The 15,257-nt window shown below is 40.8% G+C and overlaps 1 protein-coding gene and 1 pseudogene across 4 annotated transcripts in view; one reads left to right on the forward strand and one right to left on the reverse strand.

Moving 5' to 3' along the window:
* The window catches only part of LRP12 (LDL receptor related protein 12), a 53,296-nt gene that overhangs the window by 24,270 nt on the left and 13,769 nt on the right, over positions 1-15,257 (forward strand). For all 4 annotated transcript variants that reach the window (XM_006093338.3, XM_006093339.3, XM_023757788.1 and 1 more), the window contains one exon: positions 14,750-14,885. In XM_006093338.3, coding sequence (XP_006093400.1) covers positions 14,750-14,885 — 136 coding nt within the window. The remainder of the gene's footprint in view (positions 1-14,749; positions 14,886-15,257) is intronic.
* On the reverse strand, positions 540-1,656 carry LOC106697904 (annotated as a pseudogene).

Raw genomic sequence — 15,257 nt, forward strand, 5'->3', positions numbered from 1 at the left:
TGCTTGATTTTTAGATTAGACTACCACTATACATAAAACTGTTGTATTTGAGTGCACAATTTATATGCCATTAAAAAGGCACAATTTATATGCCATTAAAAAGCAACTCCAACATATTTGTGTCCATGAAATGCAGAAATTCATTGACGTAAATACATCTTCCCACTCATCTAAGCTTTTATAACTTAATAATTCTTAAAGGCCCATAACTATTTAAAATTTTCATTCTTAGTGACTTCCACAGTTTTGTTACCATTTTTGCTATCAACTGCAATTACTAGGAGAGCAAAATCTTTTATTTTGCATATATTAAAATAGTTTCTCACTGTTACTTTATTATTTCCCTATAGTTTTTATAAATTTTTTAGTTTGAAAAATTGAACTTGGTATATTTATCAATCTGATTTCTTCCTGTCATCTTGTTATTTGTTTGGTTGTTTTTTCTCATATGAAGCAAAGCTGAAAGTTTCTTCTTTTATATCTGATTTTATATTCAGATAGTTAATAGATTTAGCAAATAATCTAAGAGTTAATATGCACTAGCTAAACACATCAACAAGCTTGGTTTTCTGATAATGAAAAGCAAAGCAAGTGCCTTAGTAACCTGTATTCTTTTAGATTGTTTCACCATTTTCATATGCTATCAAATGGTATATAATTATATACATCAAGTAAAAATAAGGTTATTTTAAAGATGACTTTAATTTTTTTTCCCTTTCTATTTCAAATAGCTAATGAGAATTGTGATTATTTTTCCAAGTTGTACCTGTGAAATAAGAAGTTTGTTTACCAACATTTTAATTCACACAACCAAGTGGTTATTGTCTAATTCAGTGATTTTCAAAATGTTTGGTTTCAGAATCCCTTTTATGCTTTTAAAAATATTGAGAACTATTATTAGTCCGTTTGGGCTTCTATAACAAAAAACCATAGACTGGCCCAGCCAGCATGGCTCAGTGGTTGAGCATCAACCTATGAACCAGGAGGTCAGTTTGATTTCCGGTCAGGGCACATGCCCAGGTTGTGGACTCAATCCCCAGTCGGGAGTGTGCAGGAGGCAGCCAACCAATGATGTGGCCACGGTGGACACCCTGATCAGTGACTCTCATCATTGATGTTTCTCTCTCTCTCTCTCCCTCTCTCTCTCTCCCTCTCTCTCTCTCCCCCCTCCCCTTCCTCTCTGAAATCAATAAAAATATATTAAAAAAGAAAAAGAAAGCATCATAGTCAGGAGCCAGTCGAACATATGCCTTCTTCTCCCCACCAGGCCTGATCAGGGTGTTGACCTTGGCCACGTCAGTGTCATAGAGCTTCTTTGCCGCCTGTTTGATCTGGTGCCTGTTGGCCTTGACATCCACAATGCACACAAGTGTATTGCTGTCTTCTATCTTCTCCATGGCTGACTCGGTAGTCAGGGGGCATTTGATGATGGCATAGTGGTCAAGCTTGTTTCTCCTGGGTGCGCTCTCCCGAGGATATGTAGGCAGCCTTTGGAGCCTCAGTGTCTTTGGCCATCGGAAGGTGGGTGACGTGTGGATCTTCTTTTGTGTGTGGCTGTGGACGCCTTTCAACACTGCTTTCTTTGCCTTCAAAGCTTGGCTTTTGGTTTTCGGCCTTGGGCGGGGCAGAGGCTTCATTCTTAGCTTTTGGCGCCATCTTCCTCATCAGTTCTTTTGACCAATATTATACAGAGTGTCTTTTGTCCGTGTTTCAATGAAGACGGGAAAGAAAGCTTATTGTATTTTGAGTGATAATGAATCCGTGAAGGTTTTTAGGATTTCAGAATATAGAAGTAGAACATATGAACTCAAGGAACTATCCTTTAAATGAAGAAAGTGAGTAGAGAATATAAACAGTACATTTTTTAAAAGATCACACACATTAGTTTAGGATACTACTAATTGTAAAGGCATTATCTGCCCTCAGAAAGTTTATTTATGAGACACTTAAGCTTTTAGAGTAGAGTGCTCCCTTGAAGTTTCAGAAAGAAAAGTAATGGTTGTATTGTAAGTTTTATATATTATACTTTTATATGTAATATTATATACTATGTTATTAAATCTTATGTTTTATTCAGTATGTTTTAGTATATTTCTGTATTATATAATTACTAGTACTAGAGGCCCGATGCACAAAATTCATGCAAGGGGCTCGGCCCTCACAGCCCTGGCTTCATCCAGAATGTCGTCCAGAAGGACAGCTGGAAGGACGTCCAGAAGGTCATTCAGCTGTCCGGTCTAATTAGCATATTATGCTTTTATTATTATAGATAACATTTAATGTATTATCAAATATTTATTGAGCAATTATATATTTATAGCAAAGTTATTATGCATTATAATTTTATATTGTATTATTATAATAAACAGTAAATGAACTCAACATTATAACAGTAAATGTGAGTCCTGGGATCATAGACAGAGCAGGTCATAATGTGACAGAGTGTGTGATACTTAGCTGGCAAAGTGAAGTTCATCTGCTGGAGTGAATGGGCCAGATCCAGCGGAGGTATAAAAAAACGAGCTGTATTTAAACATTTAACATTTTCTTTTCCACTCTGTAACTTTGAGAATAATCCTTTCTCACTTTAAGAATACTTATTGAGTGCGGTAGCATTTCAATTACTGGTAATTTGGTTAAGGCATGAATTTGAATTGGATGTACTGTGACACTGTTGTGCAAAAACCAGGCACTTAGCAGGTAAGCAAACTGGACTTTGGATTTTAGTTACCTAATAGCCCAATAGAAGTTAGGGGTGATTTGGTCTTAAACTGCAGTAATAGAAATATAGTATTCATAAAGTAGATGATAGTTCTTTACTCCTCCCTTAAACATATTCTGAGTAGTGTTTATTTCTGAGTAGTGTTTATTCCTGATGGAAGACACTAAGATTGGAACACTTTGGGAAGAAGATGTGAATATACTAAAAATTATGTCAAAGCTGATAGAGGTGGCTTAAAAAATTGTGAGCCCTGAGGCCATCTGTCTTTGTTCAGGTGCTGATTTCTGCCTCACCTCTTCTATGTTTCCAGCAAGAATCATAGTAAACTTCAAAAATTAATAATTTTTACCATTCCAGAAATAGAAATAGTAGCTTGCTTAGCATTTTAGTCTTTTGTAGTGCTTAAAATTGGAAAATGTAGGTATCATATTAATAGTTATTATGCCCTTTCAAGTGAAAAACATTGTCCTTTTATGCCCTATAAAAAAGGTATAAAAGGTTGAATCTTCATGTTCGTCTTATCTTATGCTTTGCTAGCAAAATTCAAATTTATCCTTACTCCTTGGAAATTTAGGGTAAAGCTGGTTAGATAGTTCCATTAAGAATATTCTTCTATCTTATTCATATTATGCTGTGACCCTATTGGAACTAGAAAAACTATGGGTTTTTTTCTATTTCCCCTTCTATATTTTTCCATACTTTTGCCTCTGACTTTTTAAAATATTTTACTACCATATAGTTCTTGATTGTTATTTCTTTAGTGACCTTCAAGAAACCAAGGAAATACCTGCCTTGATTAGAGCTAATGATCAAGTGCAATATTTTGGCCCTTAAAAAAAACATTACTTAGAATAATAGAAATAAATAATAGGAATAAATATTGCTGCATTTATTCTTAAGTAACTGTGCTAATGTAGAGTTTATTATAATTAAATCTGCATTTAATTATAAGCAGCGGGGTATAGGATTTCCTGCTTGCAGTAGAAATGTGTGTTTTTTGCTAACGGGTCCAAGAGTAATGAGAGAGAATCCTAAGTATGAGTGATAGATTCATATAAGTTTATATACTTGCCCTGATTCGTACCTTTTATTTTATTTTATTTACTTTGGTTATTTTTTTTTTATTGCTTAAAGTATTACAAAGAGTATTACATATGTCTCCTCCCCCCCACCCCGACAATCCCCCGGCCTCCCCTACCCCCCATTGTCTTATGTCCATTGGTTATGCTTATATGCATGCATACAAGTTCTTCGGTTGATCTCTTACCCCCACCTCCCGCCCCCCAACCTCCCCCAGCCTTCCGGCTGTAGTTTGACAGTCTGTTCGAGGCTGCTCTGCCTCTGTATCTATTTTTGTTCATCAGTTTATAATGGTCTTTATTATCCATAAATGAGTGAGATCATGTTTTTTCATATATATTTATTGATCTCAGAGAGGAGGGGAGAGGGAGAGACAGAAGCATCAATGATGAGAGAGAATCATTGATCAGATGCCTCCTGCATGCCCCCTACTGGGGATCAAGCCCGAAACCCAGGCATGTGCCTTGACCGGGAATCCAACCGTGACCTCCTGGTTCGTAGGTTGACGCTCAACAACTGAGCCACATCAGTAGGGCTGAATTCTACCTTTTAAGTGATCATTTAAATCTTTCCCATCTTAGAGTAGTAAATATTGCTGTTAGAGTGCTCGTAATTATTTCCTGGAGAAGTTCAGTTTTATAGCTTCTTGAAAAAATGAGAATGAAACTTGGAGTAATTCTAAGGGAAGTAGGCACGTTTCGTCTGTCTCCTCCCAACTCTGTTCATCCTCAGTGACAAGCTCAGCTCAGGTACCAGGTGATCAGAAAACCTATTCTAGGAATCTGGACAGCAAAGGGTCAAAGAAATCAAGACCCTAGGTGTGGACAGCAAACCCAGTCAGGCTGCATGGAGGACTTTCAGACAGAAGTGGTTTCTTCCTAGCATGAGCCTCTTGTGTTTCCTGTTGAGGTTGCAGGGCTGAGCTATGTCGTGTGTGACAGTCTGACAAATATTCTTGTATTTTATCATCTTGCAGATTCTGACCCTCACTGATCACTTGCCCAGTGTTCTCAGTGGCCCAGAGACTTCAGACTCAACATGCTTTCTTTCTAAACTCTTTCTGTACAACATTAACCATCTTCCAGTCACTCAGCCTTCTCTTTTCTCTTTTCTCTCTTTCCTTTGAAATATCTCCCTCAGCCTTCACTGTATCCCCTATTGCTACTGTTCTACCCAATGCTCTGATCATCTTACATATAATGGATGTGTATATGTACATGTTTTATTAAAGGTAGGTTCTAGAAAATGTTTATAAAGATTTTTTTTAAGTCTAAGTATACCCTCTTTCTCTGTTATTTTTTTAATCTTTATTGTTGAAAGTATTACATAGGCCCTCCTTTTCCCCCCCATAACCTCTTCTAGTCCACTCCTGCCTCAGACTCTCACCACCCAATTCCCCCTCCAGGGTAGGGCCAAATTGGGGGGGTTGGGCCCCCCCCCCCCTCTTCCCCCCCCAAGGGCAGGGTCAAATGGGGAGGGTTTTGGCCCCCCCCCCTTTTCCCGCCCAGAGCAGGGGCGGATCAAGGGGGGTTGGGCCCCTCCCCCCCTGTCCCTAAACAGAGCAGGGTCCATCAAGGGGGTTTGGGCGCTGCCCCCTGTCACTCACAGAGCAGGGCCCATCAGGGGGTTGTGGAGCTCCCCCCGTCACTCACAGAGTAGGGCCGATAGGGGAGCTGGGACGCCACCCCCTGTCACGCACAGAGCAGGGCCGATCAGGGTGTGTTGGGGCGCTGCCCCCTGTCACACTCAGGGCAGGGCCAATGGGGAGGTTATGGCTCTACCCTGTCACACACAGAGCAAGGCCCGTGGAGGGGGGTTGGGGCGCCACCCTCTATCACCCACAGAGCAGGGCCGATCAGGGGGTTGGGGCACCGCCACTGTCACACTCAGGGCAGGGCCGATGGAGAGGTTATGGTTCTACCCTGTCACACACAGAGCAGGGCCGATCAGGGGGTTGGTGCGCTGCACCCTGTCACACACAGAGCTGCAGGGCAATTGGGGGATTGGGGAGCTCCCCCCCTATCAGGCACAGAGCAGGGCTGATCAGGGGGTTTGGGCGCTGCCCCCTGTCACGCTGATCCCGGTGCCGGGAGCCTCGCTGCTCCGCTGATCCCAGTGCCGGGAGCCTCGCTGCTCTGCTGATCCCAGTGCTGGGAGGCATATTACCCTCTTACTATATAGAATAGAGGCCTGGTGCACGGGTAGGGGCTGGCTGGTTTGCCCTGAAGGGTGTCCTGGATCAGGGTGGGGGTCCCCACTGGGGTGCCTGGCCAGGCTGGCTGAGGGGCTGAGGGCTGTTTTCCCGCTGGCAGTTGACTAAAGCTCCCAACTGCTCCTTGTTTTCTTTTTTTTTTTTTTTATTCTGGGCCAGCTTTAGCTCTGAGGCCTCGCTGCTGAAAACATGGATACAATGTTGCGGTCCGGGGCTGACTGACAGCCGGTTTTGTTTAGCTTCTTATTTGCAACATAGTAATAGTTGCTTAGAGTTGCAGTTGAGAGGCCGGCAAGTGAGGCGGGGAACGTTGGAGTCTGCAGTTCCTGGAGGAAGCAAGCCTCCCTGCTCGCTTCAGTGCATGGCTGCCGGCCGCCATCTTGGCTGACAGTTAATTTGCATAAGGATACGCTGATTAGCCAATGGGAAGGGTAGCGGTCGTACGCCAATTACCATGTTTCTCTTTTATTAGTGTAGATAGGCACAGTACAGTGTGGGCAAAAGTAAATTTACAGTTGTGAGTATGTAAATTTATTTTGTATTATTTATTAATTAATTGTATTATTTATTTACTTTTGCCCGCTCATCTTTCAATATTCTGCATGATTTACTTGGTAGCCTTCAGGATCATTCTTGTTCTCATCCCATCGGGCTATTCAACAGCTGCCATTTGCTTCCTGTTTTTTATTTTGGAGATATTTTAAAGTCTTTATTTCTATTGGGATCAAATCAAACCCTTATTAGTATTCTCAACATTTTTAATTGTTTTTGTATTTATCAGCCAAAATTGAGTTAATATTTATAAAACACTATATTGTGAAAAATAAGATGGCCAAATGATAGGGGCCGCATTGACTGTAAATGCTGCCCTTTATTTATGAACAGGGTGAGATTTGTTCCACAGTGAAACTCTCACAAAACTAGCAGAAGCATGTAAACACTTTGGTTTGAAACAGAAGAGATTCGTTTTCTAAAGCAAGGTTTTGTTTGTGTCTCAACCCCATTCTTACCCTGGCTTCTACCCATGTCAGATAAGCAGTTAATCATGGCATCATTTCTCATTCTCCCCAGAGCAGAGTGGTGCCCAGTTACATGTTGGATGAACAGTCACTGCGTTCTTTCCCTCTTCGCCTTCTTTCCCACACAGCCTTCGTGGCCGTCTCAATACCGCACTCCTGCTGTTACTGCCAACCGACCAATCTATTTGGCATATTAGATGGTGTTACTCATTGACAGTTTACTGTAATTCAAGCTGTGTGCTAAGTCCTTTACCAAAATAACCATAGTTAATCCTTGTAGCATTCTATGCAGTAGGTAGTGTTTTAATCCCCGTTTACAAATGAGACAGTGGAGTCTTAAGTATTAGCAAATTGACTGCAACAAGTCACCAAAAATCTTTTATATAAAAACGTGTAATATAAATTAATAACGTTAAATGTAATAAGCTAAGAAAAATGAAATTACAGTTGATGGTAGGTGCTTGAGCTAAAGTGTTATGATGAATTGGGAATAGAAAATTATTATAAGAAACTGAAATAATGAAAAAATAGAGGACTCAAGAGGAAGCCAATTGGAAGATTGGGGCAAATGTGTAAAAGATAAAACAGGCCTAAGAGGTGGTGAAGACAGTCTCAATTTCTGACTTTGAAATTTTGAGTTTTAGACATTGTAGGGCCTGGCTTTACTTTATTTCCTGTGCTTGAAAATCTTTGAGATTGCCTGTGGTATTCTTTTTTTTTTTTTAATATATTTTATTGATTTTTTACAGAGAGGAAGGGAGAGGGATAGAAAGTTAGAAACATCAATGAGAGAGAAACATCGATCAGCTGCCTCCTGCACACCCCCTACTGAGGATGTGCCCGCATCCAAGGTACATGCCCTTGACTGGAATCGAACCTGGGACCGTTGAGTCTGCAGGCTGACACTCTATCCACTGAGCCAAACCGGTCAGGGCTTGCCTGTGGTATTCTTAAAGTAGATTGCCTTTTTATTTGAATTAGATGAAGTGACTATTTAACTAAATGATGCCTAAGTCAGTAAAGATTAAGAATACAGTAGGCCCCCTTATTTGTGGGTGGTACATTCCAAGACCCCCGGTGAATGCCTGAAACAGTGAATGGTACTAAACACTATATATGCTGTTTTATCTATACATATATAACTGTGATAAAGTTTAATTTATAAATTAGGCATGTAAGAGATTAACAACAATAACTAATAATAAAATAGTACAATTATAACAATACTAGAGGCCCAGTGCATGAAATTCGTGCACTTGGGTGGGAGGTCACTCAGCCTGGCGGCATGTGCTCTCCTGCAATCCAGGAGCCCTCAGGAGATGTCTGACAGATGGCTTAGGCCTGCTCCCTGTAGGGAACGTGCCTAAGCTGTCAGTTGGACATCCTTAGTGCTGCTGCAGAGCAGGAGAGGCTCCCGGCACCACCGCTGTGCTTGCCAGCCGTGAGCCGGGCTTCTGGCTGAGTGGCGCTCCCCCTGTGGGAGCGCACTGACCATCAAGGGGCAGCTCCTGCATTGAGCATCTGCCCCCTGGTAGTCAGTGCACATTGTAGTGACCAGTTGTTCCGCCGTCGGGCTGAAACCGGCTCTCCGACATCCCCCAAGGGGTCCCGGATTGTGAGAGGGCACAGGCCAGGCTGAGGGACCCCACCAGTGCACGACTGGGGCCGGGGAGGGACGTGGGAGGTTGGCCAGCCAGGGAGGGACCATGGGACGGCTCCAGGGCATATCCGGCCCATCTCGCTCAGTCCCGATTGGCCCAGACCCCAGCAGCAAGCTAACCTACTGGTCAGAGTGTCTGCCCCCTGGTGGTCAGTGCATGTCATAGCAACTGGTTGACCAATCGACTGTCTGCCCCCTGGTGGTCAGTGCATATCATAGCTAGCGGTTAAGCAGCCTTAGCATATCATTAGCATGTTATGCTTTGATTGGTTGAATGGCCGACTGGTCAACCAGACACTTAGCATATTAGGCTTTTATTATATAGGATACTGTCATAAAAGTTATGAGACTTACTTTCTCTCTCTCTCTCTCTCTCTCTCTCTCTCTCTCTCTTTCTCTTTCTCATAATCAATCTGATAACAGAAACAACTACTGAATGTCTAGCAAGAGGATAGCATAAACAGAGACAAAGGGATGATTCATAACCTACATGGGACGGAGCAGAGTGGCATGAGATTTCATCACGCTATTCAGAATAGCTCAACATTTAAAACTTATAAATTATTTATTTCTGTATTTTCCCATTTAATAACTATGGATCCTGGTTGATCATGAATAGCTGAACAATGGAAAGAGAAACCTCAGTTAAGAGGGGACTGCTGTATATAGGATACAAAGAGAAGGATTAGAGAAACACCCAATTCTGATCATGTTGAATTGAGGTTGGAATGTCCAGTAGGCTTTTGACTATGCAAAATCTCTGGGTAGGAGATTTTAAACCCATGAACTCTAAGTATAGCGGTAAGTACAGGAATAAATGAGATCTTCCCTAGAAAATAAGAAGAGCAGTCTTGGGAATGAACCATGAACAACAGCATATGAGGAACTGACTAAGGAAGGCAGATCTAGTGCTAGAGAACTAACACAGTCAAGAGTTAGGAGAAGAACCAACAGAGGTGATGTCAGCAAAGTCAAGGTAGCAAAGTATCAAAGAAAAAATTATTGTCAAGTGCTCCAGCGAGATCAGGTACCATGAGGACTGAGGGTCCAATGGATTTGGCTGTGAGGTCAGCAGTGGCCTTTGCCTGCTAGCAAGACTTTTATATTATAGAGTTAATCATTGGAGTTCAGTTTCATTGGGTCAAAGAGAAAATGCAAAGTGAGGAAATAAGGAAAAATGTATCAATGCCTCCTGATGAGCTAGCAGAAATATAGTAGAAATATATCAGTATGATCGGGAATGAGGGCAAGATTTAGGGCTGAAATAGACCTTAGAGATATTCAAATAGCAACTCCTTATTTTGATACACGAGGAAACCAAGACCCAAAAAGATTTAGTAGTTTACATTATGACAAAGCCACTAAATTTAGGTTTTCTGATTCCAAATCTACCTGTATGTTGGTGCAAACTATTAACCCAAAAAGGAGGAAAAAATATTTTTAATGTTCTAATGTTAATCTTACTATTTTCGCATTTGAATTTATTCTTTCTCAGGTAGAGAAGGGAATAAGTTACGATTGTACTAGAGAATATCTACGTGCCCCCAATGTATTGTACGTGCAAAAATGTGTTGATAAAAAGCCACTGGCTGGATCTGAAACCAAATGCCAAATTCAGTCATGTTGCAATATGCAAAATTAACATATCAAAATCTATATGAATAACCAGGTATGGGAGAAACATTATGATATAGTTTTGTTTTTAAAGTACTTATTGAATTAGAAATGTAAAATACTACATTTTAAGATAACCATTCTTATTTATGGGAGATGGGTCTTACTACTATCCTTGGGCAATTGTGTGAAAATATTCATAACACTATTTTTGAGCATTCATACCAGAACATAAATTCTTTAATTTTTGTTATAAGAGCACCACCTATGGGTTTCTCAGGTATTTTGGGGGGAAAGTTTTTAAACAAAACCTAATAAAATAAAAACCTAATAAAACTCTTTCTCGTTTTCCCCTATAACTAGTCTATTCATTTATTTAAAAGTTAACAATTGTCTGCTTTGTCATAAATTATTCCTCTAGTGTTTGGATGTATCTATCTCATTGCTATTAAATCAACTAATAAGTATTTGTTATCTCAGTGCAGTATTATGATTTTAAGTTAAATATAATTGAATCCAGAATTATTATCTTTAATGTAGATGAATCTTTTAATGAATATGAGCAATTTTCTACATTCTTGGGGAGGAGTGATGATTATTTTTTCTTGTTTATTTGTATGCTTGTTTGTATCTTCATGAACTTAAGAATTCTTTACTATATAATTCCAGAATGCTATGGCAAGGGATAAAAAGAAAAAAGTCTTTTTAATGACTTAGGATATCTTTTCATTAATTATTGTGATGGTAACTCATTAGAGCAGCAATTTTCAGCTGTGGTGCTGCAAGAATTTTTAAAACATGCAGTACCTGACTATTTAATCAGGGGCACTGACCTCTTCCCTTAGATTGTCAAATTAAAAGATGACAACAGCCAACCCAATCGCCGTCTGGTGTGAATGAATCAAAGTTATACCTGTTTCTTTTGTCAGAAGAATGTTGTACTTTTGGTGTGCCTCAGAATCTTAATAAGTAGTTTATGTGTGCCCTGAGATGAAAAAAGTTGAAATTCACTGCATTAGGGCATAGTTAGAAGCAAAACTCTAGCATTCTATTGTTAATAAGCTCTTAAAATAGAATCACATTTGTTTAAAATGAGTCTTTTTCTAAAGGGTCATATTAAAATTAAATTTTTATAAGGGAAATTTTAATCAATGAAATTAACAACAAAGATCCTTGCAAGCTTTGACTGTGGGTAGGCAATCAGATGTGTGCTAGGTTCTTTTTTTCTTTTTTTTAAATATTTATTGATTTTTTTTTTACAGAGAGGAAGGGAGAGGGATAGAGAGTTAGAAACATCGATGAGAGAGAAACACTGATCAGCTGCCTCCTGCATACTCCCCACTGGGGATGTGTCCGCAACCAAGGTACATGCCCTTGACCGAATCGAACCTGGGACCTTTGAGTCCGCAGGCCGATGCTCTATCCGCTGAGCCAAAGTGGTTAGGGCTGTGCTAGGTTCTTGATATGTCCTTTTGTTCTGTGCTATGAATCTCTCTGTCTGAAAGTGATTGAAAACAAGATCCCTTTGGCAATGAACCCTAACTCCAGGATAGACCCATGTTAGGCATGAACACTTTTTCTGCAGTAAAATGACCTTTTAAAACCTTAATTGCATGTGTTGTTGTTTTCTTTCAGGGAGTGGGTTATTCTATAGAAATAAGGATTACTAAACTGAGCAGTATAGCTTGCTTTATTTTGGTCTTTGTGGATAAAAACTTTATAGTATACTTCCTAGCATTCTAGCCTAAATGGAACAAATTATAACCTCTGTAGTTAAGAGAGAGAGAGAGGAAAAAAAGAAAGAAAGAGGGTCATTATTGCAAATTATAATTTTATAGGGATACTTGCCTTTCTGCAAATTGGGTTACCTAAATTTTAAACTAACAGCAGAACCCAAAAAGCATGACATTTCAGCCCACATGTTGTATCAGGCCCTTTACTTGCATGATTCATTTATTCACTCAACTCCTTTAGCTAAGTATGACTAATTATGATATAACTAGAGGTCCAGTGCACAAAAATTTGTGCACTCAGTGGGGTCCCTCAGCCCAGCCTGTGCCCTCTCACAGTCTGGGACATGTCAGGGGATGTCCACCTGTTGGGTTAGGCCTGCTCCCCAGGGGATTGGTCATAAGCTGGCAGTCAGACATCCCTCTGGCAGCCCGGGAGTCCTTGGGGGATGTCCACTTGCCAGCGGGGAGCAGGCCTAAGCTGCAGTCGGACATCCTTAGCGCTGCTGAGGAGGCAGGAGAGGCTCCCGCCACCACCGCTGTGCTGGCAGCCTTCAGCCTGGCTTGTGGATGAGCAGAGCTCCCCCTGTGGGAGTGCACTGACCACCAGGGGGAAGCTTCTGCATTGAGCGTCTGCCCCCTGGTGGTCAGTGTGTGTCATAGTGACCAGTCATTCCCATTCTGCTGTTAGGGTCAATTTGCATATTACCCTTTTATTATATAGGATAGAGGCCTGGTGCATGGGTGGGGCCAGCTGGTTTGCCCTGAAGGGTGTCCCAGATCAGGGTAGGGGTCCCCCTGGGGTGCTTGGCCAGCCTGGGTGAGGGGCTGAGGGCCGTTTTTAGGCTAGCCACACCCCCCTTCAGGGTAGGGGTCCCCACTGGGGTGCCTGGCCAGCCTGGGTGAGGGGCTGATGGCTGTTTGCAGGCTGGCCCCCCAGTGGGGACCCTCACCCCATGGGGATGTGGCCAGCCTGGGTGAGGGGCTGAGGGCTGTTTTCAGGCTGCCTACAGCCCCTTCGTGGGGCAAGGGGAGTCCCGCTGGGGTGCCTGGCCAGCCTGGGTGAAGAGCTGATGGCCATTTTCAGGCTGGCCATGCCTCCCCCTCCCCCCCCCCGGCGACCCAAGCTTCCAGCCTCTCCTTTTTTTGCAGGTATCTGGGATTTATTTATCTTCTATAATTGAAACTTTGTAGTCTTGAACGGAGCCCAGGTCCGGCTGGAAACCTGGGTTGCCCGGCAACCCAGGCTCCCAGCTCCTCCTTGAGCGGAGGCCAGGGCACTGGAAGCAGGTATCTGGGATTTATTTATCTTCTATAATTGAAACTTTGTAGCCTTGAGCAGAGCTCAGGACTGGCCAGGACAGACGGGAAGCTTGGCTTCCTCCATTGCCGGGGGCAACCCAAGCCTCCTGCTCACTCCAGCTCTGTGGCCACCGCCATCTTAGTTGGGTTAATTTGCATAGTCGCTCTGATTGGCTGGTGGGCGTGGCTTGTGGGTGTAGCGGAGTGATGGTTAGTTTGCATCTTTCTCTTTTATTAGTGTAGATGAGAGTGTTCTCTTACCTTTGGGAAGACAGGTGGTATTGAACAGGCTCTGAGCGCTTGTGGTTTTTGAGTTCAGCACATACTTTCTATTTTTCTGAACATTGCACCCATCACTTCTGATGACTCTCTGTGTACCCCTGGCAGCTACTCTTCTAATTTGTTGCTTCTGATCTGTTACTTTAAAAATCAGATAATCTAATTTGTCTAAATTATATCAACTAAGAGGTTCTAGCATATTAAATTTTACTGAAGGCTTAACCATTGATTATATATATTTGTAGCCCAGTCACTATTTTTTAAATTGAAAGAGAACAAATTGTCAGATTATGAACTGAGTTATGAATAGGCAAAATGTTAAGTGTATTACTGTGGGAGCTCAATATAGTCAAGGAGAATGATCCAGGAAATTGTTAGTAGTAGTTTGAACTTATTCTATATTTTTCTATGATATTCAGATATCTAATCACATAATGATATTTTAATCACTGACTATTTCAAGCCTTTATTTTTAAAATAATTTAGGAATTATTCTTGACCCTGTAATACAATTGGAAGTATTATGAATAAGTTTACTACTTTGCAGTAATTTTGAAATAATGTTGGCTGTCTTTATCCAATCATCCACTAACTTTTTTAACAACCCAGCTTATTATTATGTTTATATGTGCTTTCCCTTAATTATTTTATTCCTAAGACTATTTATATCATAGTCTTTTATTTAAAGTGTCCAAAAAGCAAAGTAGTACTCCTAAGGATCTACGCACAGTAGTTTAGTAAACATTGAATTTTAGGTAGTTTATAATAAAGAAAATAAATGGTAAAAGGTGAGTTTTGAAAAAAGATGGATGGGTGGGTGGTGGGTGGAGCACGCAATTGATTGATCTCCATGACTAAAGCTAGCAGTTCTGACTCTTAAACTGTTATGCAAAGATCCACTTTGAAAACCTCCATGCCTCCTCCAAATGTGTACTTAATTAGGAGAAGATAATTTGACTAAAAGAAAGGAAAGTAAAATATCTCATTAGAATAATAAAAGCTTTTTAAAGTTAATACCATATTTTACTATATATGTGTGAAGTGTTTGTTTTTTAAAAATAAGCACTGATTTACTTAATGTTTTGTTTTAAAGTATGATAATTAGCTAAGATCGCTTTGGCTATCTTCCAGCTTGTGGAGAAACTCCAGAACAGATTCAAGCACCAAGTGGTATAATCACGAGTCCAGGCTGGCCTTCTGATTATCCTGCCAAGATCAACTGTAGCTGGCTCATCAGGGCAAACCCAGGGGAAATTATTACTATAAGGTAATTCTGGCATCTTTCTGTATTATTATACACTGTTGTATTACAAAATATTTCCGTTTCCAAGTATCAATACTCAACATATAAAAAGATGATTTTCAGAAAATGTAATAAATTATAGTTATCAGTATCATCTTAAGGGTCAGAATAATAGTCCATCCTTTCCCTACTCTGAGGACTTGAACTTCTACTGGTGGTAATGGATTTGCACTGAGTCATTCATACTTTTCTAGGCCACTTTTTAACAAAAGGTACACATTTTCAAAATAGCTTATTAGGTTCAAGAGTGTAATTTTTGGCCATGGGACAAATAAACAAAACTCATTAATCCACTTGGAGATCTAGCCCGTAACATCAGTCTCATTAGTAGAGTCC

Source organism: Myotis lucifugus, unplaced genomic scaffold (genome assembly GCF_000147115.1).
Source record: "Myotis lucifugus unplaced genomic scaffold, Myoluc2.0 scaffold_114, whole genome shotgun sequence".
Lineage (NCBI taxonomy): Eukaryota > Metazoa > Chordata > Mammalia > Chiroptera > Vespertilionidae > Myotis > Myotis lucifugus.